This window comes from Penicillium cataractarum (genome assembly GCF_028827025.1).
Source record: "Penicillium cataractarum strain IBT 29864 chromosome Unknown utg000005l, whole genome shotgun sequence".
In the NCBI taxonomy this organism is placed as follows: Eukaryota; Fungi; Ascomycota; class Eurotiomycetes; order Eurotiales; family Aspergillaceae; genus Penicillium; species Penicillium cataractarum.
The window spans coordinates 3,693,190-3,717,973 of record NW_026622741.1 but is presented as its reverse complement, the minus strand read 5'-3'; the positions used below and the strand labels follow the sequence as shown (position 1 = coordinate 3,717,973).

Genomic DNA, 24,784 nt, shown 5'->3' with positions numbered 1-24,784 from the left:
CGCAACACACGAGATGATTCAAGGTATAATAGGGCTCATCTAAGAAGTGCGTTGGGGGACGCTATACTTAGAAAAAAAAAAGCCTGCCATGGTGCAGATATTAGGGTTGTAACGTGCTCTCTGGTCCTTGAGTTTCGAGAATTTTCTCCCTTGATTTTTACGTAGCATCCCAGAATTGTGTATACTCGTCAAACTACATCGAGCTCTCGATCCGTCCCTGGCGCGTCGGGGTTGGATAATATGAAGTCCGTAGATATTAGTGAAATTTCCATTAAATAGTATTGGCGACGTACTAGCTGAGAGCTAAGAAAGGCCTAAATTCCTAATGCATCCGTCGAAAATGTATATATATACATACTTGGCTTATCTCACGGACGTATACCCAGACAGACATCTGCATCGCACATCTTGCTATATTCGCATGCTATTGTCATTAGAGTTTATCCCGACGATATTGTTACTGGCACTTTTCTTTCTTGCTCGGAATATGTCGATTTAGTCGGCCGTGTGGTGCAGCAGTCATTTCCAAGTAGTTACTTCCATGGATAAAGAGATGTCTCGAGCGTCACTTTGTTAATTCGAAAGAGATATCTATTTAGTTTTACTATGCTAGTCCGCAGCTGAGCTAACATGTTTGCTTCTTTCCACGATAAATTGGTTATGTAGCTGCTGGGTGTGTTTCCCAGGGAGTGCTGCATCCACTCGTTTCACCTGTCTCCATAGATTCTATGGGAAGTCATTGTCAGTAACTTCTTGGGCCGAGCGATATCCAGTATTGTCGACTTCATTCTGGGGATTGATTCTTGTGGGGTAGCATCCGTCTGGTTCGCGGTTCTGGCGTGCTATTTGGCCAGACCTAGCAGGTTACTGTCCTTGCTGGTAGGAACTCACAGAATATTAATGTGGTTCCCGTTTCTCCGCATCCTTTTCATCAGATTATGAGTATGGCAGACAAACTCCTGGCATGACTGTTTTCGAGCGTTTCTTATCGTCAGGACGGCCTCTTTGTTGCTCGTGATAAGCGTGACCCTATAATCTTTCAATTCTGCTAGCATGTTCAATGTATATGCCATTGCTGCTAGCTCTGCGGAGAATTGTTGTTGCTCTGATCTTGATTTTACTACGTCTTCGACATCATGAATCGCGGCAGGGAACGATGTTCTGGGCCAAGTCGGTAGGCAGCGTCCAGCACGGCATGTTCAGTGCTTTGAACGACACAACGAGCAAATTCGTCATCAGTACCATGCCAGGGGATCATGAATCCACTTCCATGAAAGTTGATGAGCAGAGGAGCTGGCTTTTTCGATTTCGACCGATAGAAGTTCACTTTGATGGTTCGTCCAGAGTCGCGGCTTGGCAAATGAAGAACCTCATCTGGTTTGGCATAAATGCTGCCAGATTTCAACCGGAAGATAAGGCGGACGAGCGACGCCGACATCTTAAGACGAAGATAACCCAACATGATGCAGACTATTTGGCGAAATTGAGACGTTTTCATTCAGATGAAAGGGCGTACTGAACTATTTAAGGCGAGCCTTGGATTACTCAGTCTCGGTTATCTAGCCTTGTTTCTGGAATAAGCATAAACCGTTCCGGTTCAAGCGCCGAAGGAGTCCGAGGCATTTTAGAATAGTGACTGAACCGACACGACAGGGGTGCTAGAACAACACGTCATCTCTCGGGCCAGCTGGACAAAAATAGATGGTAACAATAGCCAGCAAGGTAGTATATGTTCATTTCATATTGTAAACTCGTCCAATCGGTCCCTATCGAAGAGTGCGCAGAAATTCCTTTTGAGACTTGATGGTTAACTAGACTTTGTCGTATCCCAGCTCGTTCCTTCGGAAGCCAAGTATGCCTGTCCCTTTTCGAGTATCTTGCTATTCTCAGTTCCCAGCCAAGATGGTTCCAGATTCTTCATCTCGTCCTCGATTTCGTAACTCTCCCCGCCAGCCACATGCAACATCTTTCCAGCAAAGGGTAGACGAGCACCTGCATGAGTCTGACCGTCACTGCCTCTATTCGCAGTAGCGCAAATTATGATTGATCGAGCGACATCTTCTGGTTCATTGACAGGCAGGTTCTGCTCATACCAGCCCTTTTCAATTCCGAGAACCATGCGCGTTCCTACTCACGATCAGCATTAGAGAATAAACGCCACCACACAATGAGAATCAACTTACTCGTCATCCAGGGACAAACAACATTGACCCTGATATTCTCCGGGGTCGCTGTCAAATGGAGGCCCCGCATAATCCCCACGACACCGTGCTTACTCGCCGTATAAGTGACCAAGCCCCCACATTCCTTCCACCCGGCGATGCTGCTCACGAGAACGAGGTCTCCACCCCCACTCCGACGGAGGTAATGCATGCCGATACGCGCGCTAAAGATGGATCCCACGAGATTGATGTCGACTTCTTTCATCGAGGGTTCTTGGGTGAAATCGCTAGCCGGGTCAAAAATATCTTGAGGGATTGAGATGCCCGCGTTTGCGATGACGATATCCACCCGGCCATATTTGTCAAATGCAGTTTTGAATAAATTTAGTTGATCGGAGTAGTTTGATGAATCGCATTTCACGAATTGAGCACTGGGGCTCAGTTCGACTTCGAGTTCTCGTGATGCAGCTTCTACAACATCCCCGAATACCACATGGGCGCCGTTCTCTGTTTCAAGGTTAGTTTGAACAATGCCATAATGATAATTCGTCACTCACTGCATAGTTGTTGAATGGTTGCTCGGCCGATACCAGTCGCGCCTCCCGTTAGGACCACGACTTTGTCGGACAAAGCTCCAAGCAGCGAAGGGTTAAATTGAATATGGGCCATTTTCGACTGCGTCTAATTGAAGATTAAGCTCAGTGTGCTCGATTAGTCCTAATGTCCCGGGTAAAACCCCTGTCTTTAAACAAAAGCTCCTCCCCGGGGTAGAAGTTTGACCCCACATATGCCGCCGAGATTCAATGGTAAGGGACGGAGTTTATTCCGGGGTAGTCCACTCTAGCCCCAGATCGTGATCAAGCTCGGAATTAGTGCTGGATAGAGGTTATTTTATTTCGAATTGTAATCCTTAGCGTGGGGAATGCATCTAGAGCAACTATCCTTGCAAATATTGTTTCTCTGTTCGTGCGGGGAGACCGGATCCTAAGAAAAGAAACAAAAAACCGTGTCAGCAGAGCAAAGTATATTCTCCATTTCTCTGTGTATTTGACTTACAGCCCCAAAATAGGCCCTTTCTCACCTACCTGGCAAATCGCCAGACTTTTGGTTTTGTTTCTTACTATACGAGGATAGCCTCTAGGTGGCACGTATCTGACTTCGCATCAGGATTCAAACTTTTCGTCCCAATCTTGCTATTTACGTAGTATTACTTAATTACAACTAATTTCTCGATGGTTTACAAAAGCACCAAGAAGAAAGATTTCAAAAACTTTAAATTGACTCATGTTATGAAGACTTTGAGGAGCTGGCATGAACATCAATACTGAATGCAGAAAAATGTGCAACAGAAACAGGATTGAACAAAAGAAGTGCCAAAAAGAAGGCTACAAACCTCACTTGGGGGACCGAAAACTGTTTGAAACTGAGTTCCAAGTCTTGTTAGCTGTGTTCGTCATGTATTCCCTACGCCGCTGTCGGATTTGATCCAACTCGAGTGGAAGCACTGAACGGTAGATGATCGACTGCTGGCTTCTGTTTGTGCTTTGGGGCTCAGCAAAAGGGGTGGCTGACGGTTCAAACACTCGAGGGCGGTGTCGAACAGGCATAAAGTCTTTGGGCCTGCCCGTCAAAGAGGTTTCGCGTGAATTCTTTGTGACTGTTTCGGATAAAATAATAGACTGTTCTGTTGAAGGGGAGATGGTGGAGGCGGGGACCAGTTGTTCTTCCTGGGCGACGAGCGCTGCCGAGATCGAAGAATCTTACGTTGAGTTGAGGACCAGGTCGACCTAGTGGGAATCAAGCTGGAGCTCTTGAAGCCATTTCCAATTGAGAATTTAGAACTGAGGTAAACGTCCTGGGTACCTGCGTCCCTCAATATCAACTCGGAGTCGAGGACGTGTGAATCTACCATCCACTGGCCGTGAGGAGTGTAGAACTTGAAGACGTGGCCCTCTGCTGCATTTTGTAAGCTGAAGCCTCGATGCTTGAAAAAACGTTTTTTGATTCTCTCAAAACTTACCACCACGGGGTCAAGGTATTGATAGGCTCGACGAAGAATACTCGCGACCCGGAGCTTGTCGTTCTCTTTTGGGACTTTGGGGCCACTGAAAATGATAGCAAGGGACTCGGCAGGGGTTGTCGAGCTAGGCTGATAGACTGGGTTTCCGAGCCAGTTGAAGTGGTGAATTTTTTCGTCGTGAGACACTGCGGAGTCACGTCCACGAAATTCCTGCACGACGCCACGACGCAGCCGTTGCGTGGGGGATACTTCCTCCGTCAATGGAATGCTCACAATGTTTGTATCATGGTCAACAATGTCATCTTCCGTGATATACTCAACATCTCTCTCAAAATCAATGTCATGGAAGCTGTTGCCGGTAGCTTCTAGAATTTCACCACTTGAGTATCCCTTGGCATCGTGGCATAGGTCCCAACCGTGGGATTCTTGTCGTCGGAGCTCATCTTCGACATCCTCCGCCCAGTCAAAATCAAAATGAAATTCCTCCGTTGAGGAAGTAACGGACTCTGATGCAGGCATTGTGGTTTATCGTCGATGAGAGAGTTGCGGGTAGGGAAGGAGGTTAGGGGAAGCGCGGCTGTGAGACCGGAGTAAAGGCAGTAATGCAGAATTGACAAACCTCTTTGGGAATGGGTGGAGTTTGAAGGTGGTCTTGGAAGAACCAGATTGACCACAAAATCGCAATGTTACGAAACTCTGGAGAATTCCGTCTCGAGAGCCGAAGGCGTGCAATTTATACTTGTCCACATGATCTATTGTTAGTCCATGTTGTCGTCCAAACCTGACACAACAATAGCACTAGAAAGCTCTTTATTGCCCAGGGAGAACGACAAAGATATTGATGGGCAGTATTTTCAGTTCATCTTTGTTTCACCTTTCATAGAGAGAATGGGCTTTATATTCCCTTGAACAAGTCACATTGAACCCGATAAATCGAGGGGCCAAACTTTAACACAATGCATTCTTCTTTGTCAGGGAATTGTCGAGCGTGTTTAAAGATGTTTCGAACAACTATAGTATAATTCCCCTTGGAAATATCGTAGACCTCAATGCACAGAGAGCACAGGGAGAGAGAGCAACGTAGTAGATTGAGCGACTATCGAACCCCGCGAGAGACAAGGGGAAAGATAGCAGGGGCAGGGCAGGGCTCTTGTAGAGACCCCCCAAGCAGCAAACGGCCTGGTCCTGGAAAGCTCCATAGGGACCCGGAAACCTCCATCAACCTCGTTGTTACAATTACTGTTCTTATCTGTTTTTATCAATCTTGGAAAGAAGCAACGGTGCAATACCGAGCAGTTCGGCATGAAGACCGAAAACCCGCCGCAACGTTTAGCCGCTTACATAACCCGATATTGCGCGAGCGCCATCCCCGCACGCCGCGGGGGTATCTTCTTCTGTTTTCTTTGCAATTCGCCCTGGCTTGATTATTGACATCCATGAGCCTATTCCGAACGTGCGGTAGATCAATTCAATTCCTCCGACAGCTCTCTCGCCCCCGCTCCACACCGGCAACCTCAGCAAGACCCAACAACCCCTTCAATCTTGCCGTTCACCCTACGATTACCCGACGAACAATGGCGTCCGCAATGGCCAAGCGCCTCGAAGGCAAGACTATCCTCGTTACTGGTGCCTCTTCCGGTATCGGCAAGAGCACTGCCAAGGAGTTTGCGCGCACCTCGCCCAACAACCTCAAGATTATCGTGACTGCGCGCCGTCTCGAGGCTCTCAATGAGCTCGCGGCTGAGATCAAGGCTGAAGTCGGCGAAGGTGTCAAGGTTCTGCCCGTGAAGTTGGATGTCAGCAACCCAGAGGAGATCAAGAACTTTGTTCCCTCTTTGCCCGCCGAGTTCAAGGAGATTGATGTGCTTGTTAACAATGCGTGAGTCACATGCCCAAAGAGTGGGGCTAGAGGAGTTGAAGCTAGAGAGTCGAGATGCTGATAATCGCTATGTATGCAGTGGTCTTGTCAAGGGTGTCGCGCAGGCTCCGGAGATTGCGCCCGAGGATCTGAGCGTCATGTTCAACACCAATGTCACCGGTCTTATCAACATGACCCAGGCTATCTTGCCCATCTTCAAGAAGCGTGACGAGGGCGGCCGTGGCGATATCATTAACATTGGAAGTATTGCTGGTCGGGAGCCCTACGCTGGTGGTAGTATCTACTGCGCTACCAAGGCTGCCGTTCGTTCTTTCACCGATGCCCTGCGCAAGGAGCTTATCGCGACGAGAATCCGCGTTATCGAGATCGACCCCGGTCAAGTCGAGACTGTACGCATACTCTCTCCCTCTTGTTTTTCACACTTTAAGCAGCCGCTAATTCAAGCTTAGGAGTTCTCCGTTGTGCGATTCTACGGCGACAAGTCGAAGGCCGATGCCGTCTACAAGTAAGTTTCCCATAATTACATCGATTCGAAATTCCCCGAGCAAGGCTGACCTATAACTTCCAGGGGTGTCGAGCCTCTTACTGGTGACGATATCGCCGAGGTTGTCGTCTTCGCCGCTGGTCGTCGCGAGAACGTCGTTATTGCCGATACCCTAGTCTTCCCTAGCCACCAGGTATGTACCAGTCCCGCATCGCTGATGGAAGGGTTGCTTTAGCTAACAAATTTGACAGGCCGCCGCTGGTGTCATGCACCGCAAGTCCTAATAAATATCCCGTGCTTGGAGGAGGAGATGATACAAATAGACAGCATCCATTATTGTATATGGTTACACAATATATGAATTTACCTAAGAATTAAGACCTCGTCTCACTCGGGTTGTAAACTACTGCCATTATATGATAGAATTGAAGTAAATTTTAGCTAGGTATGAGTATCTTCTATCTTAGCAGCATATATTGCAGTCATCGGGTCTATATTCGCTACCAAATGTCTGTTGAATCTAATGTAGGAACGCGTCCAAATGAACCAGAACAAATGGAAGTCAGTATATGTTAACATTCACTCATCTCGACACCAAGCAGGTGGAATGCACTACTGTCGCCTTTAGGACACAGGAGGTAATTGATTCAAGGTTTAGGGATTGCCCCCACAGACAAGCGTCATCCTCGGGATTTGACCGACCTTGGCTCAAGTAGTTATCACCTCCAAGAAAGCATCGCCACGTGGGACAAGTGGATCAAGGGAAAGCCATATGCGTTTAAGCTATTCCACAAAGGCGTTCGAATCTTTCTGCTTTGTCTTGCAGCCTTGTGTCTGACGAGGCAAGTGTGTTCGAATTTTGACTGGTGGCCACCTCATGTTCCAAAAAGAATCCTTGCTTTCGACTGTCCACGTTGACGATGGTGATGCTGCTGTGCTGTACCTGCATGCGTCGGAGAACGTGCAGGTGAGGCAGGGCTTCAGTTGCATGTCGGGCATTTTCCGAAGCATGAGTTGGCAAATCTGGAGCGATGTTAGTGGGTGACCTGTTTCCACAATGCTGAGTCGATACCGAGAATCATGAATTCTCTGCAGATAGACCCTCAGGTCCCCGTGCATTGGTAATTTGTCACGGTAGTATCATTACCATATCGCTGGGCTTTATATCGCTTGAAACTCAAGTCACAATATTGATGCTACCACTTATGCAAGCAGCGGCTATGAGTGATGTTGAAATGGCTGCCTGGCCCTGCAGGCATTTCAAGGTCTGCCGAGATTGTCATATATCTATCAACTCGACAGAAAAACAATTTTAATGGACATTGGCTATGCAAAAAGGGCCCACAATAACAAATGGGTTATGACTGCGGTATTCGCGCCTCGGTTTGAAATGTAGCCTCGTCGAACGGTCTTGACGTGGTAGGTAGTCTAGGGTCACAATTGGATAGATGCTCTAGAGCATGTCGGTTGCCTGACTTAGCCGCGTGAGTCTCCATGGGAGGATGAATTAACAATTTGTTCAAAATTGAACCTGGCGGTAGTCTCTGGATGGCGCATAGATGCCTGAATGGTGGCAAGTTTGCTTAGAGCGGAGCTTGAAGGATCCAGACCGCTAGTTAGCCACACTTGAGGTTGATCGATCGTATCTGCCTATGAAGTACGATGTGGGTTCGATGTATTTCCAAGTTTGTAGGTTTATGTGGCAGACAATTAAATGGCTCTCGAATTCAGGGCGGTGGGCATGAGTATATACTAGTTGAACAACAGATTAAGTGTATATGCTTGCAAGTTAATCAAGGCGCCTGAGTTTCTGCCATTAAATTCATGATTCTACCAGTGTAGCATAAACATCCCAGGGTCCCTCTCACGGTCAATCGTAAAATCAAACATATCGGTGCCCGTTGAGCTACCGTAACTCCCGGGCGAACGGGGTTCACTACCGTATTCCGACACCCGCAGGAGCGTGAGGTGTCACCGACCGTGCGTCTAATGTGGCTTGTCGGGTGTTTGATCGATCATATCAAGGAGGGCGATCTGCTGTACATACATACGCCCGCCCACTCTGCAAGGCTGAGCATCTCTACTGCAGTCGCGGTATGCAAATTCCCGTGCAGGACAGGGCAGGGCAAATTAACGACGTAGCCGACCGGGTCCCCAGACAAAGCAACCAATATGCATCACCAAATAATTAAACAACAAGGCAAAGATAAGGTAATTCTTGCCGGGCCGTGGAACTTCCAGAATGCGGGCAACACAAAGAATTGACTTTCCAACGTCCATGGAAAAGTAGCCGCTTTGTCCCCTCGTTAAGAGCGAGTCTAGGATGAGAGGGGCATCGTGCCCGAGAAGGGGGAAACCTTGGATCTTCATCAGTCTTTATTCGAGTAACGGGCCCAGTCGATCCCTCGTAATTTCAAACGATTCCACAATCAACCACCCGACCACGGGGGGAAACCTACACGAGCGATATAGTTATGTATCAAAACTATATCATGGAAAATGGTGGAAATGAGTAAACTGAAGAAAGTGGAGGGGGATAACGGAAATTCCCCGCTGCAGGGTGATCATTATTGTTACCCGGCCGGATGGATTACGAGGGAGTATTCCGAATATCCAGTTAGAAGGGATGGAAAATACTCGATGCAGAGGTAAATCCTGAATGTGACTCTGCACGCAGCGAGAATCCCCGAAATCCCAGCGAGTCGTAGACGTGCAGGCGGGGTGGCTGCCCTGCAAGCCAGAGAGATCAACAGTAGAACAGCTCCATCATTGACTATCGGATGACGAACGTGCATTGTTAACATTTCTACAATCCGTCCTCTTTTCGTGTACAGTAGTAAGTCCTGTGTTCGTACTTGCTTTCCATCGGAGTGATTAATCCCTGCGAGCTGCGGGAAATGTGGAGGCGGAGATGGGAAAGTTTGAAAAAAAGTGGGATGAATCGAGTTCCAACTTGCTGATCTGCACAATTGTGCAGATATCACGGCGTGATCCGGGTTTCAAGTGATAGGGTGATCATCTCGGGGAAATGGATTTGACTGCAGATGACGGAAATCTCCGATTCATTCTGCAGAGTAGGTTGTTGAGTTGATGCATTTGGGGGGAAGTAGGGGTTCGGGGTATGATGATGATATACCTAGGAAGATGGAAGGGTTCCAACGCGGAGGGAAGAAAAAAAGAAAGCTACGCTAACTAGTTGACAGACCGTCACTTCGGAATGATGCAATCGGACCGCAAGGTTGACACCTGCAAGCCATTCGCAATAGAAAGCCAAGTGACTGGATGGTTCGATGATGATAACCTCGAATTGTTCAGTTGTTCAATGATTGCCTGGTAGTGGGTCTCCCCGAGAATGCTGTTGGTATTTCACAAGTTAGTATAGAATGTACTGTTACTCCATAGAGTGCTATATACATCTCCTCCATCTACATCACAGTATTGACTTGCAGCTCACGAATCACCTATCCCAAGTTAGCGACTTACCTCCACACCAGTACACTCGGATCCTCCGAGCCAGCGGATTCTGGACTGTGTGTGTGCCCCCGTCACAACATCACGGCGCTAGGCGTGCGAACTAAACCCGATACCCTAAAGCGCCTCGCAGCCCCCACCAGGAGGTGCTCCACCAAAGTCTGGAGGAAGGATTCCAAGCGGAGGGGCAGGAGAAAGAGGAAATATGGAGTCAAGGCTAGACACTGCGATTAGTAGTTTGTTCTCCCATCATCTTGAACTCTGAACTATATCCATTCCTTTTCAACAGCCAAGGCGGTCGTGTGTGTGTGTTTTGGTTGATTATTACCGAGGGATAGTTCGGAGGGCCCCAATCATAAAGAACTAATATCGCCTGGTCCGTTCCCAACGGAGGGGGGAAAAACCAAGGCTGGGGCCAATCAACCCGTCGAGGAGGAAGTAGCGTACCAAACCTCGCGATATATTAGCACTCTCCTCTTCCGCGCTACTCTTTCGCAGTTAGCACCTTTTGGCTCTGACGGGAAGGGGGGAAATAAATAAAGCGGCGGGCTTTCTTCTATTAAGAAGCTCGCCTGGGAACACGAGAGAAGAAGCAAAAAGAAAACCATCATCAGTCCATAGACTCCATGGCTAGCGGATAGAATCATCTGATAGAACACACATCCCCGAGACATGTCGAGGAAATGGAAGAGAACCTTCTGTTCCCCTCCCCTTTTTCGGCCCAATAATCACTTTCCCTTAAGTTGAAAGGGCTCCACTACCCTTTACAATCTCCTGAATTGACCGCGACTCTCCCCCCTTCTTTTTTTTTCTCTCTCTCTCTATTGCTAAGCACTGGGAGAATATAATCATAAAGATGATCGCCTCTGCTGGGTCTGTTTTTTCTTTTCCCTAGCTTGCCCTAGTTCTTCAAGTCGAGTATAGAGGGTCTATCCCGTGTTTGGTGGATAGACGAGGAGTATTCCCCTTATACGGCGTAGATAGTCTATGGCTCCGACTGGAATTAATTTAAATGGTCGGGCAGCTCTGATTGATCCAGTAATCTATTCATAATCAAAATGCGAATAAATTAATATGCGAACCCAGATAACTCAAAAAAAGATCGAGTAAGCCCAAGTCCAGGTTCATTGGAGGACTCCACCCCGGCAAAGAAGCTCCCTCCATTTGGTTCCCGTCGAACTGCCCCTAATCGACCCTCTCTGCACTCGATCCTCCCTCCCCTCAACCTTCAACTCTCCTCCTCTTCCCCAAGCTTTTTTTCTACTCTTCCACAATTTTTGACTGCATAGGGCCCGCCCCCCTAAATTGCTAAACTCTACGATTACCGCAGTCTCTCTCCCTCTCCCTACCTTCCCTACCGCTTTTTTTTCCCCTTGGCTGGTCCCCGGCACAATTTTCGGTTCCTCCTGAACCCCTGCGATCGCAAAACATAACTCGGATCGCAAACCCCTCTCGATCCTCCGATCCTCGTCTGTGAATTCATCCCTCTCATCGATCTTCGGTTTCTTTCCGTGACTCGCTTCGATTGCTCGCCAGAATGGCTTCCAAGGTGAGCCAACGTGTTGCCTGTTCCTGACCGCCAGGTCCCCTTCCCAGCCAGCCCCCTCCGGATCGTTACATCAAAAAAGCTCCGCTATGGTTTGAGGTTATGGAGACATAGACCTCCTTCCAACCGCCGGCCCTGCGTCTGCGCTGACGAGATTACACGAGAGATCAATTTCAATGGCTAACGCTCGTCCTTCACCCTAGTTCCTGCGAGAGTATAAGTTGGTGGTTGTCGGTGGTGGTGGTGTCGGAAAATCGTGCTTGACGATCCAGCTGATCCAGAGCCACTTCGTGGACGAGTACGACCCGACAATTGAAGGTGAGCTGCGGATATCCCGTCCCAGCCGGACGAGTTCCCGAGCTAGCAACCCCGGATCAAATCGCTCATCACCCGTCATTCTCTATTTCCAGACTCCTACCGCAAGCAGTGTATTATCGACGAAGAGGTCGCTCTCTTGGACGTTCTTGATACGGCAGGCCAGGAGGAGTATTCGGCAATGCGGGAACAGTACATGCGCACCGGCGAGGGCTTCTTGCTCATCTACTCCATCACATCGCGTCAATCCTTCGAAGAAATCATGACCTTCCAACAGCAGATTCTCCGCGTCAAGGACAAGGACTATTTCCCCATCATTGTTGTCGGTAACAAGTGCGATTTGGAGAAGGACCGCGTCGTCTCGGAGCAAGGTACATAAACTACCATTCCTTCTCATCCGGCCCAGGCCTAGGCCTCCCGTCAAATCACTACAAACACGCCTTAAAAGTGTTCCAAACTGACCAATGTTCTTTTCCCCGCATATAGAGGGTGAAGCCCTGGCCCGACAGTTTGGCTGCAAGTTCATCGAGACCTCCGCCAAGTCCCGCATGCACGTCGAAGACGCTTTCTACGACCTCGTCCGCGAGATCCGCCGCTACAACAAGGAGATGTCATCCTACCCCTCCGGCTCCGGAGCCTTCGGTGCCCGCGCCCCAGACAACAAGATGGACGTGGCCGAGCCCGGCGAGAGCGCTGGCTGCTGCTCCAAGTGTGTCATCATGTAAACGGGCCCTTTTTCTACAAAGCCCACGCGTGACGACCTCTGTTCCAGCTCCACAAGAGAAGAAGAAAAAAAAAGAAAAGAAAAATTAATACAACTACACACCACACACGCCAATCATCAAACCACGGCATCTTTTCCCCTCGCAATACGATACAGAGGGCGTCCAAGGGTTCGGGAGGGCCGCACAGCACATGTCAGAAAAGGAGTTCATACGAACGGGTAATGGGAATTGTTAGAGGTATTTTCTTGTGCAGGTGTCGAGGGAGCTGGAGTTTGGTTCCTCTCCAGCTCGCTTTTGACTCTTTATGGAAGAAGGAACGGACTGGACGGACGGGAAAATGGGAGAGCATGGGAAGATTCTCACCAAAGAGGAAGAGAAAAAGGTTTAAAACAGAGTGGGCTGTTGATTTTGTGCTGCGGCTTTTCATTTCGTGCCCTGGGCTTCCGTTTTTCGCCCTCGACCGAGGCTTTGGAGGGTTTATACTTATTCGCCATCGCATGATGACTTGCCGAATCCCCCCTCCCCTTGACGCCAACCTCGTCTCATGAACATATTGATTCCCCTTTTGTTTTTTTTTGTTATCATTCTCTCCGATTGCGTGTTTAACCTCTGATTTGTCCATCATCTCTTGTTTTTTTTTTCTCATTATTGCCCCGCGAAAGAACTGCTTTTTTCTCTCCTCTGGTCCATCATGTTTTTTAAACTCTTTTTATCCATCTTGTTTTGGTCTCGGAGTGCGGGACGACATGATCTGTCAATATATATTCCTCAACCGAAGGGGGTTTCTGCTTTGATTTTCTAAGCATTTCTCCATGTTCTCATTCCATGTGGTCAGGTATGGATTGGATCGACACAACGTACGTACCAGTGACTTGTGCCTTGATAGCGGTAAATCCAGGATTTTGTGATTCACACGAAGAGATGCCCAGCAGTCGAAGCCTGATGTATACATGATCGGGCTTCCGGGCCAAACCACGAGACAAGCATATGGTGTAGAGTTACAAGAGTATATATTGCTCTCTAGGTAAGAGGGTAGAGATCACATGGCATGCTCGCTCGACCCAATGGCTATGATACAAACTATACAAGCCATTGAACCCCGGATTTCAACATCCAACGTCTACTCTACTGGCTGAAAACATGCTCCGTATCCGAAGGAGGATCCAACTCATCCTCCTTAACAACCAACTTCCCCTCCACACCAACCTCAACTTCCGCAACCAACGACTCCAAATACGCCTTATCAGCTCCCACAAGGGTAACCGTATTCCTCTTCTTCCCCCAGCGCGGATAACTTCCCACCTTGACGCCCTTGGGCTCAACCTTGGCCGCCAACTCCGTCAAATACGGCGCAACCGCACTCTCCGGCATCGGCGTACTAAACAAAAACCGGAACGTACCCTTACCCTCCGGGTCCGACAAGCGCGGAACGAGATGCGGCTTCAGGTTTAGCAGGAGGCGCTCGAAGAGACGCGGTACGCCGGGGAGAATGTGTACGTTTCCATTTACCACGGCGATGGGCACCCACATGTCGTCTGCGACGAAGATGGCTTGGGACTCGTCAGAGCGGTTGGGGTCGTAGGGGAGCTCTACCATGCGCAGTTTGGCGGTTAGACTTGGGGAAGGGGTGTCCCAGTCGAATTTTGGTTGCATAGGGTGGGGTTTGGAGAGGCGTTTCATGCGTTCGAAGGCGGGTTCGTGGAGTTTGAGGTTTAGGTTGAAGGCTTTGGCGATGGATTGGTAGGTGATATCGTCGTGGCTGTTGCAAGGGAGAGAGCGTTAGCATTTGCATTGTAGTCATGGGAAATTGTGTAAGGCTATGGGTAGATGCATAGAATCAATCCCAAGGACCTTGTCGAGAAGGTAGACAAGTATCAGGCAGAGCAGGGGAGTACTAACGTTGGACCAATGCCTCCACTGGTAACGACAAAGTCATAGCGGGCACTCATACGGCGCACTGCCTCTATGATATCCTCTTCATCGTCGGGGATGACCTCCACACGCTTCAACTGGATGCCCAGACCGAAGCAGAACTTGGCCAGGAAGGGAGAATTGGTGTCGATGGTCTGTGAATCCGGGGTAAAACTATAGTTAGCGCTATTGCCATAGCTCCTAAGCTAGCAGGGGATATGCTAACCTTCCCACCGAGCACCTCATCACCAATAATCAGGCATGCCGCCGTGTGAATAGGCTTCAAGTTCGCGGCTGATGTCATAACGGACGGACCGGAGCACCGGCTCAGGGACGAGGTTGAAAGAGTCGGATTAGAGGAATGGATAGAACCGAAAGGACGAGCTATATGGCGGGTTAGAAGATTGAGTCGGCTGAGCATGAAGAAGTCGGCAATGGAGGGAGAGGAAAAGGGGAGGTGAAACAGCAAAAAGCAGCTTTGTCTGGAGATCGAAGGGGGGGGATCGCGGTGAAAGTGGGGGAGAGGGGGAAAGACTACTCCGCCCGCATTATTTCCAAGCACATCACGTCTTTCCCGCATTTCTTCTTGCGCCCCGACTTCGCTTCGACCTGCGCGCCAGTGATATTTGAATCGCGAGGGTATTAACAGAGCAGGACCCGTTGTCTTTCAGTGTATTTCATCTGCGAATCCCGTTGTGCGCCGTTGTCCGCACAGATATTCCGTCATGGTGAGATAGCCCCAGTCTCCACGTGGACCACAGATCGGGTCCAACCAAACGCGACTCAACTTGGGATCTGTATAGCTGATATTCATTCTGTTGCAGCCCGGTCTATACTCGTTCTCTCCGGAGACGACGGAGAAGCTACGCAAGTTCCGTCTGAGCTCGTCGCGAGCCAAGGATCCCCAAGCCCAGATCTGTACGGTCCCAACGCGTTACCCGAATACATCCTCCCTATTTCCTGTCGACACGGCATCTTTCATCTTTTTCGATGATTTATGGATACCATATCACTGCCATGCTCATGCGACCAATGTCTCAATACTGTTGTGCCCGAGCGATTGATCCTGGTGCTAACGATGTGCTCAACAGATGAGATCGATAAGAACACCGGAGAGATTCGTCCCAAGAACGATGAGACATACACAAACATGATGGACGTGGCCGACGACCTGCCCGAGACCACGCCGCAGTTCATCGTCCTCAGCCACCCGTTGACCCTGGTGAGTCGTCCCCGTCGATCAAACGGGACCTCCATGCACTGTGCTAACGCAGAGGTCTGCTTATAGAAGGACGGTCGTCTCTCTGTCCCTTATGTCCTCCTTTACTACAAGCCCGAGAACTGCAAGACCGACACTATGTATCAGTACGCCAACGCGGTGGAGTTGATGCGCACCACGGCGGGAGTCAACCGACTCATCCCCGTCGAGAGTGAAGACGATGTCATCTCCATCGCGTCGAAGCTGGCTGGCGACGAGTAAGGTCTATAACGAATATCAGTCTTTGCTGAATTTGGGTGAATATTCTCTCTTATTGGACAGTATATATCAGGAATATGTTGAGGACGGAGGGAGTCTTGCATAGAGGCGGGCGTTTGACAGAGAACATTCACGACAGTAACTTATGGAATGGAATGCGATATGATCAATTAAGCGCACAGACATGATAGCTGAATAACCTGAAATTCGAAATTTTGCCATGAGGCGATCCCAGGAAACTTGCTTTTTTTTGCTGGCGGCTTGGGAGACGGATCCCTTCCGATGCGATCTATCACAAACATGATTTACAACGGCGCCTCCTGCAGCCTTCTCGGTCCTCGGGGCCCCCAGCCCCCGGAACTTGCAAGTCTTGACAGCCCAAAATTGGATTCTATATCTTCTACCGAGCGATCTTTGCATGACTCCTACCTAATCCGATCAAGTCTGTCATCTAAACGATCAATTATCGTACAAGTGCCGTGACAGCTGCTCCTCTCCTACCCCTTTCGGATCTCTTCAAAAGTAAACATCCCACTAGTTCTTACATTTCCCGAACTTGAATCCACGAAGACTGGCTCAGGGAGCCCCGTAGCCCCCATACGATCCGTAACATCGTTTCTCAGCTGAACCCGACTATGTGGTTGTTAGATCTGGAGAACTATAGGCTGCATCTCGGGACGTCCTCCCGCTGAACAAATGGTCATCCACTCTGCCGGGCGTGGATGTTTCCCGGGTTTGCCTATCATCGGCTCAGGATCTCTTCTTCCGTGATGTACGAAGTGCAGGTAGATCCTATCGGATGTATTTGTCTGATTCGCTCAGCAGACCATTATTATGTTCTACGAAATTGATCTACGTATTAGTTATGGATCACGCTCTGATCATTTTCGAAGCTGATCCTCTCTCCTGATTTTGTGAACCTATAGCTTAGCCTGCTCATTGTCACCCCGATGATCGAAGCAGCTGATCCAACACCCCAGCCAGCCCAGACAACATAACACGACCTGAACACGGATTTCGCCGGAGGGGGCTCTGCCAACCAACACCGTCAAGAGCCTTCCGGTTTAATAGTAAGACACCTATCAAATCTAGTTTCTACCCAGGTGTGGAAAAGCCGTATCCGACTGAGGAGCACGAAACAATAAGAAACCGGAACCTGTAGGTGATAGATTGAGTGGTAACGTGAGATGCCGATTGCCGAATATAAGACACATGGTCTGCATGGCGACCCAGCCCATACTCTGTCTGTATGTGCAGTTAGTTGGTCTCTGTTGGTCACTTGTGGCTTCATTCTCAATATCCAACGCCCCTGTCATCGCTGGTGGCACGCAGAAGTCAACATAAGCGAGAATATGGTGGCGTCGCTTGGGTTGATTAGGGAGTATTTGGAATAGAGGGGAATTGACATTGGAACATGGATGGAACATGAGTAGAATAACATATAGGCTGGATTGGGGCTGATTTTTTGATCCACCAGTCGCGTTAGGAGTACTCGAATATGAAATGTGATTTCTAATTATATTCAATGTATCCCCCACGAGGGGGGAATGATGTCCTCGGTATCCTAGGACAGGGTAGTCTTACACGATACAGAGTCTCTTAGCTAATCTCTAATAACCCCTATAGCTCATCTATTTTCACGATGAAAAGCTATTCACAATCAAGATAATTGTACTGTAAGGCCTCGAATTGAAATTGATAAAGCATACATCGATCGCCTCACACGATCAATCTACACGAGGCGATGATCCAAGCTTCAATAATGCTGATCACGAATCGCCATCGTAAACGGTGCCATTACAGTCAAAACAAAGCCAAAGTACATCTACGCTGAAGAAAATCACCGAGTCATCGGACCACCAGTCATCGCTCCTTATGGTATGCGCATACCCGATCATCAGCCCATCTCCTCCTATGTCATCGTATCGCGTACCCCCCTACTTGTGCAACAGACGGAACGCCCTCCTCAGGGGCTCCACTAGGATCAGGCCAGCAAAACTTTCCTTCGCCAGCTTGTCAAACGGGGCAATCAACGCCTCGCACGAGGTTCCACTGAGTGGGGAGCATCGAATCCTGAGCCCCGCCGCTTGGATCCCGGCGATCGACTCCCCAGGAGCCAGCGCGGGAAGTCTACATCCGCAGCTTTTTTTTTTTTTTTTTTTTTTTTGCCTTTCATCATCTCAAACTTACAGAAGGTTTGGGGTGAAATTGAAAGGGGTCGGATCCCGGTGATCTGGTACACGCACTGACCACCTTGTTTTTTTGGGTTGTCTCTGCTTGGAACTTTGAACGAACCATCCTGCCATCCGTTTTAGGTTCTGGGATTCCAATGGATCGGGTCTGCTGAAGGTTGCATGTTGGGCGGTGAAGTCCACCCAATTCAACCTCGCATAATTAAGTGGTTACTCTACTTATACTTTGCTGTTCTACAGTACGTTGCGAAACCGCCTCCACTCTTTGAGTGATTCTCCAGACCTACCGCCAAAAGAACGTATTAGGAATAGCCCCGGAATATTGATATTCCTGTACCAGCGTCGATACTATAATTTAATTTCATTTAATACGGTACCTTGTCTCGTAACTGTACTGGCGACCTAAGGAAACTAGAATTTTCCATAGAAATCCAAACATGTCAAACACGAGATCTAGGGATTGCCTCAGAGAACCTAGCAACCTGACACTGCTGGGGAAACCGCAGCGAGCTCCCTCCTCTCTTCAAGATTGCGCAAATTTCTAGGCTATTTATATGGCAATGCGCCATTTCTCTATATATTTACTGTTTATGCGCGGGTCGAGTGTGCGGATCACTCTTGCTTCCGCCGGAGGAAGAGCCTGTATAACCGTTACACCACTGGTTAGGTTGCCTTAGGTTAAAAGAGTGTTGATTGATTAAGTATGGGGACACTTGATTATTATCACAGTATCCAGACGTGCTGGTACTGACTAGCGTTCTGGGTTCGTACTATCTCAGTCAAACATCGGGCCAACCTCATCGCTACCACTTCTCCCCATTCACGACCAAGGGCAGATCCACGCTCCGTCAGAAAGCATATTATCTGAAACATAGTCAGTAACGTATCTTATTCACTAGCTTAGTAAGTAGGATACTTACTTGAAGAATCATAAAGGTGGCCATCATCCTTTAGATAGACGTCTGAAGAATATGTCAGTACGGATCGCAGACTTATTATTAAGATAGAGAGCGCGCATCATAGGGACATACCGCCATAGCCAGATGGCCAGCCGAAGGCCGCTGAACTCTCAGGGCAATAAATTGATTTATCTCTCCAGATAAAGGCCCATCCGCCATCAATAGTGACAGTCTTTCCGCGCTTAAAAGCGTAGTCGTGACCCTGATTGTCCTGGATCCAGGCATCTCCACCTATTTGGTTATGGACCCTGGTTGCGGTGGCAGTAAGGACCGTGGCGAGAATGACCAGGGTCTTAGGAACAATCATATTGACTTATAGTCTCGGATTGATATCTGAATAGACAAACAGCAAGTTTTAAGGGTTGCGACAAAAGATTATCACTAACAATGCTTTTTCGATTCAGGATAACAGGTGTATAGGAGACTTATATAAAGTTTTTGATATATGTGAGGTTTAACAATTTAGAGCTATGCAAACTCCTAACTTGGCAATTACAGAACACAAGATTCTAGACTATATACGCTAAGGAAGTTAATACAGCCTAGCTCGGCTAGCCTCCACATTCCTCTCTAGGTAAGCTAAGGAAGGTAAGGCAGCCTCACTTGGCTAGCTTACATATTCCTCTCTAGCTAAGATTCAAGGGGTTTTCACTACGGACGACAGCCAGCGAACAGGGGGCCGCCTCGCAACATAGCTGGCTCAATGCAAGAAGATTTTAAGTCATTCCTTAGGTTAGGTTGGCGCGGCGCCTCCCGTCGTAACTCGTGCGCTAAGAAAATCGGAACTCTCTGGACGTGCACGACTCTTAACGAATCCGTGACATAAATCGCGTCTCAGCACCTCGAAGCATCGCAATAATGTTCTGTTCTAGAAAATATGTTCCACTTGGCTAAATATTGTATACAGATGCACAAAGGGATTAAGTGTTTCGGTCGGATCAAGATGAGCCAGCCGCGTAAGCGGTCTAATTAAGACGGTAATTGCGTCGCTCGATAGACTGTGATTATCACCTAGCCTCACCCTCGGTCGCGCGATGGCAACAGAGCAATTAGGTCTTACCTAACAAAACTAGATCAAATGACCGGTTGATCGTGGCCATCTGGTAAAAAATGGCTAATCGCCGCTTCTATGTACCGCAACAGCCAGGTGAACTATGAGTGCGGCGGTTACGTACTGACCCCTCTCACCTTCACTGAACTCAGATGTATCGTTCTTGGTTCGCCTCGATCTAGCTGAAACCGCAGTCTCTTAGCGTTTGCATATCCTATTAAATTCCAACCCAGAATAACTCAGGCTTGACCAAATTAATAGCGAGGCTTACTTGAATGTCGCCTTAGGCCAAAGCAGTGTGCTTAAGTATGACCAATTAGCTAAATCGCTTCAGTTGATGATGGGATCTTGACTCGATCAAAATATCCGGGCGTTCGTGATGTTTACACATAGCCACCACTAATATTCACCGTAGATCTCACATTGATCGGAGATCCATACCTAATCGCTTAGCGCAGGGTTCGTATAAGGAGGTATAAAGTAAAATAACGTAGTTCACAAGCGAATGCACACAACCAAGCGGAACGCCCCAAAACCCCATACTAAATACAAAAAATCACAACTTCATATCTGAACAACCAGATGATTTTAAAACAGTCAATCAAGGGTACATGATAGTAATAGTCTTTCTAGCTCACTGGCATATTTCAAAAAAACTCATCAACATACCCATGGAGATATAATACTCTGTACTCAAGTCTTGAATGACAAAAATAGGGTACGCTTTTCAACCAGATGGTCGCACAAAGCCTCGAGTATGACTGGAGTGATATTACGGGGTCGTCCGCCTCTAATTGACGGTGCTTTGACGGTGCCAAACGTTCTTATATTAGACTAGATTCTCGAGATGGTGCTCTTATTGCAACCAGCGGCCTGTGCCATCTAATTTATAGATAGTTCGCTACTGTGGATCATGTCATAGATAAGCTCATGCTTAGAAGGAGCTAGGTTTGGAGCCATCGTTGGTTGGACCACTCGGGATTGTTTGTGAAATAGTGCCTCGCGAGGAATGCTATATCGGAGGAGGGGCATAGAGGTATCAGATGTATTAAATTTACAAGAGAAATACATGCCTGAAATAATTATGTAAACTACGTACGAACGAATACATGCGCAACACCCGGAAGAACTCCAAGTAGAGACTAGTGTGTCTTGGTGCAAGTGGCAGGAAAGTTTATCGGAGAGTAGAGTTATTGCACCGGTTTCGCGACGTACTGTACCGAGTACTAGGGAAATACGTTCTCCTCATCCACGATGAGTTGGATACCACCCCCGACGGCCGACAGGCCGACAGCGCATCGAATCCTTGTTAGCCACCAAAGTCATTATCTCAAATCACCTTGCCACACGCCTATCAGGGCCATTGTCATTTGGGCTTCGTTTTAGGTGCGTGACGGTTACGCTACCACGAGTCCCCACTCCATTTGCAGAGGGAATGGCAGGGGTGCCCGTCAAGCGAGGCCAGAAGAAAACATCACCACTGCTGTCATCGATCGCTACAAGACAATTCATGCAGGATGACTTCCGTACAGTACTCTCCCTCTTGAGGTATTCGGATAATAAATCCCACTAACATGCACCACGCAGCACGTAGTGACACCTTTGGGCAACAACAACAACAGCCGTACTTATATACCTATCCCCCAAATCCACAGAGTACAATAGCAGGAAAGATCATCACCATCTCCATCCCACACTCCGCGGAGGGCACCCCTCTTAGCTCTGCAGTAGTTCCTACCACCGGCCAAAGTCAGATCCCACCGATCGATCCGTCTGCCAAATAGCAACCTCCTCGGCCTCCAGGGATCACGCTCTGCATGGGACTTTGCCTTCACCGCTAGCCCGGACTCGGTTTGGTTTGGGGCCAGTCGGGGCTATACCCTTATCATACTAGAACGATGTACTAAAAAGCATGGTAGAACTTTGAATTGCCAGTGTCTTCTACATTAGGCAGTGCATTAGGGAGGATGGATGCGCCGGTGGATGAACGCCTTTATGTCGCCCCCGACCGTGTCATGCATGATGCATGGACGGTGGACTTGGAGGTGGTTGCTTGGGGGTGGTTGCGTGATTGTGGTTGAGGGGGTTTTATTGGCGTTTCGGAGGTTATGCTCTTTGCCACTGTTTATGAGGAGAGGCTTGTCTTTTGGTAGGCTTAGCGCTGTTCCCTGCTCATAATCTCATGGTATGAATTGCTGGAACATGAAGACGTGGCTGCGATTGATTCCTCCGGACAATCCAGGAGAGGGTATTTTCCCTGCAAGCGCTTAACAACAGTGGGAATTGCAGGTAGTTACAAAGGGACCTCATTGTCAATTAAACACGATGCTCCATAGGTATATTCTGTAGGCACATGCAGAAAGTACATCTAGTTGACGGCCCCTCGTGAAGACCGCGGATATTTTGAGTCAAAGGAAAGTCAAATGCAAAGTCTCGGCCTTTTAACATGAACTCAACACGATTCAACGCCGAGGTTTCGGCACCGAAGTCCCCTTGGCAAGTGGTTTGGGTCCGAGGAAATCATTACTCGGGTCCGAATACAATAATGGGATTGTTTTAAACTTCCCTGAAGAAACCTTCAAGTTTCCAAAACGATATCCAGTCTGTACTACGGTGATAATAAGGGGGATATCGAAGAAAAAAAGACACTACCCACCCGACGATGAAAGATCATCGATGTCCATCTCTTCGGCAAATCGCTAATGAACCCACTCGGCTCCTTTTCCTTCTCGAGGCTGATCGTCGCCATCGCCCCGTTTCATGAAGCCCAAGGTCCAGCTACGTCCTCAAATCCTCAGCATCTCCACTAACTAAGTCCCCCTTCTCCAGTTCTCGATCCGCCTCCTATAGAAAGTACCCATTTCTGGAAACGCACCCGAGTAATGAGCGGGTACATCCGTGTGGTTCAGACCGCTGGCCCGCTGAGGAGGCACTCCACCCCCATCCCGCCATCGGGCGATCGATTAAGACCAGCTCCAGAGGATAGTGGATATACAGTAGACATTGGAGTAGAAAGGGCAATGTTGGCTGGAAGAGACGGCCCAGCACAGCTAGCCCTTCAAAGTCCGTGAATATGTTCCGCACCGCTTCCTGCTGAAAGTGTGTACCAGGACGCGCTGAGAAAAGCTACTCGGGAACCAATCGCAAAGCTGAGACGCTGACCCTTTCCAACCCCCTCGAGAAGCCCAAGGCATTGGGGACGACTCCATACGGATTGGTCCCAAAGATCTGGGAGACTTTTCGCCCCAGTAAGCTGGCACAGCCAAAGAGGTATACTTCCATAGGGGGGGGGGTATGAATGTTGGGGAGGCTGTGATGGACAAACTGGGCAGGAGTCTCTTCAGGAGGTGTTCCGAATGGGTAGCTATCTATCGGCAGTGCGAATGGCGTTGATAGGAGAAGGATAGTTTAACCCGGTATTTAGTTACCGCAGTGGTCACATCACATCCAAAAGAACCTATGAATATTCCATGATAAATCGTCCATCGTTAACTAGCCCAACCCAAAGGGCCGACCACGACGGACGGACCATATCGAGCTCGGGGTTGGTTCCAGGAGGAGTAGGAGTGGGGAGAGGGAAAGAGTCAAATGGGGGATGGTCATCATTGGACCCACCTGCCAGAGGGAGGAGTTACCACCGATGCTGCTCTGAAGCGATGCTAAAGTGATGCGTTTGGGTATCTGATCGTACGGTATTTCGAGAGGGATGTTACCTGGTGGTCGGTAACTCTCCTGCAGATTGGTCGATACAGTGCATACAAGTGGTTAGTCTATACTCCGTACTGTATATGCTATACAATTGTATGGGCATTGCCCAGGTAGATGAGCATGATACTAGAATAAGAGGCTAAAGTACGACTAATAGTCCTTTACAAAGGTACAAGTACGACCATATCAAGATTATTGCCATTCTACGGAATATAGGATCGTCCCATGTCTCCGTCCTCCTTACGCTGGGGACACATACCAGCCCACTTTTGGGACCCAAACTGTCGGGTTTGGCCGAACTTTAGCAGTTACAGTGTATACCGTATACCATTAATACTATTAATACTATTAATTACTATTCTAACCCCTACCATGTGCTCGGGTCCTGGGAAATTCGAATTTAAAAGCATCCTCTCATACTATTCGCATACTCGTATTGTAATCTTCCCTTCGGTTGCCTCCAGACAGTTCTGGTCGTGGCCTGTTCGACTTTCAATTCGGATTCTTATATTATTCCTCCCTCTTCCTTTTTCTAAGATTCAATCTCCACCTTCCCTACTCTTTCTTTTTTCCCCATCCCTCCAAAACTTCGACTCCTCACACTCAACTAACCCGGGTGTTCCCTGTAACAACAGAACCCCCCACGCCGGGTCCAAATCCCAACTCCACGGCTCGGGTCTTTCTGACGGCTCCAATACCGATTCTCATTTCCCATATAACCCCCCCCAATTCGACCTCCTCGCAAAACTCTCGACGGTTCTGAATGTTCTGGATGGAATGATCTGATCGCCCAACCACCAAATCGACTTTGACATCGATCTGCGACCGAGCATTTCGCCAGTGCATTCTTGCGCCACTCGCAAATCGCATTAAAGCCGGGCCCC

General features: G+C 48.5%; 7 protein-coding genes across 7 annotated transcripts; 3 read left to right on the top strand and 4 right to left on the bottom strand.

The window, feature by feature from the left end:
- Window positions 1-1,807: 1,807 nt before the first annotated feature.
- N7496_007033 (NAD(P)-binding protein) lies at window positions 1,808-2,831 on the bottom strand (the record flags this gene model as incomplete). The annotated part of the gene is made up of 3 exons (XM_056699962.1): window positions 1,808-2,127; window positions 2,184-2,669; window positions 2,720-2,831. 3 exons carry the CDS (start codon window positions 2,829-2,831, stop codon window positions 1,808-1,810), a joined length of 918 nt encoding a protein of 305 aa, XP_056555375.1.
- A 958-nt stretch (window positions 2,832-3,789) lies between these two features.
- On the bottom strand, window positions 3,790-4,701 carry N7496_007032 (uncharacterized protein; the record flags this gene model as incomplete). The annotated part of the gene is made up of 1 exon (XM_056699961.1): window positions 3,790-4,701. The coding sequence occupies one exon, from the start codon at window positions 4,699-4,701 to the stop codon at window positions 3,790-3,792; it is 912 nt and encodes a 303-aa protein (XP_056555374.1).
- Window positions 4,702-5,618: 917 nt separating this feature from the next.
- N7496_007031 (SDR family oxidoreductase) lies at window positions 5,619-6,829 on the top strand (the record flags this gene model as incomplete). Its single annotated transcript, XM_056699960.1, has 5 exons — window positions 5,619-6,061; window positions 6,141-6,450; window positions 6,511-6,566; window positions 6,630-6,738; window positions 6,797-6,829. 5 exons carry the CDS (start codon window positions 5,619-5,621, stop codon window positions 6,827-6,829), a joined length of 951 nt encoding a protein of 316 aa, XP_056555373.1.
- A 4,704-nt stretch (window positions 6,830-11,533) lies between these two features.
- N7496_007030 (Ras family protein) lies at window positions 11,534-12,602 on the top strand (the record flags this gene model as incomplete). Its single annotated transcript, XM_056699959.1, has 4 exons — window positions 11,534-11,565; window positions 11,766-11,880; window positions 11,973-12,248; window positions 12,364-12,602. The coding sequence occupies exons 1-4, from the start codon at window positions 11,554-11,556 to the stop codon at window positions 12,600-12,602; spliced, it is 642 nt and encodes a 213-aa protein (XP_056555372.1). The 5' UTR covers window positions 11,534-11,553.
- Window positions 12,603-13,727: 1,125 nt separating this feature from the next.
- Window positions 13,728-14,934, bottom strand: N7496_007029 (flavin adenine dinucleotide pyrophosphatase; the record flags this gene model as incomplete). The annotated part of the gene is made up of 3 exons (XM_056699958.1): window positions 13,728-14,361; window positions 14,502-14,668; window positions 14,740-14,934. The coding sequence occupies 3 exons, from the start codon at window positions 14,932-14,934 to the stop codon at window positions 13,728-13,730; spliced, it is 996 nt and encodes a 331-aa protein (XP_056555371.1).
- A 304-nt stretch (window positions 14,935-15,238) lies between these two features.
- Window positions 15,239-15,993, top strand: N7496_007028 (GMF family protein; the record flags this gene model as incomplete). The annotated part of the gene is made up of 4 exons (XM_056699957.1): window positions 15,239-15,241; window positions 15,338-15,431; window positions 15,605-15,735; window positions 15,802-15,993. 4 exons carry the CDS (start codon window positions 15,239-15,241, stop codon window positions 15,991-15,993), a joined length of 420 nt encoding a protein of 139 aa, XP_056555370.1.
- A 3,009-nt stretch (window positions 15,994-19,002) lies between these two features.
- On the bottom strand, window positions 19,003-19,448 carry N7496_007027 (uncharacterized protein; the record flags this gene model as incomplete). The annotated part of the gene is made up of 3 exons (XM_056699956.1): window positions 19,003-19,046; window positions 19,103-19,144; window positions 19,214-19,448. The coding sequence occupies 3 exons, from the start codon at window positions 19,446-19,448 to the stop codon at window positions 19,003-19,005; spliced, it is 321 nt and encodes a 106-aa protein (XP_056555369.1).
- Window positions 19,449-24,784: the final 5,336 nt, after the last annotated feature.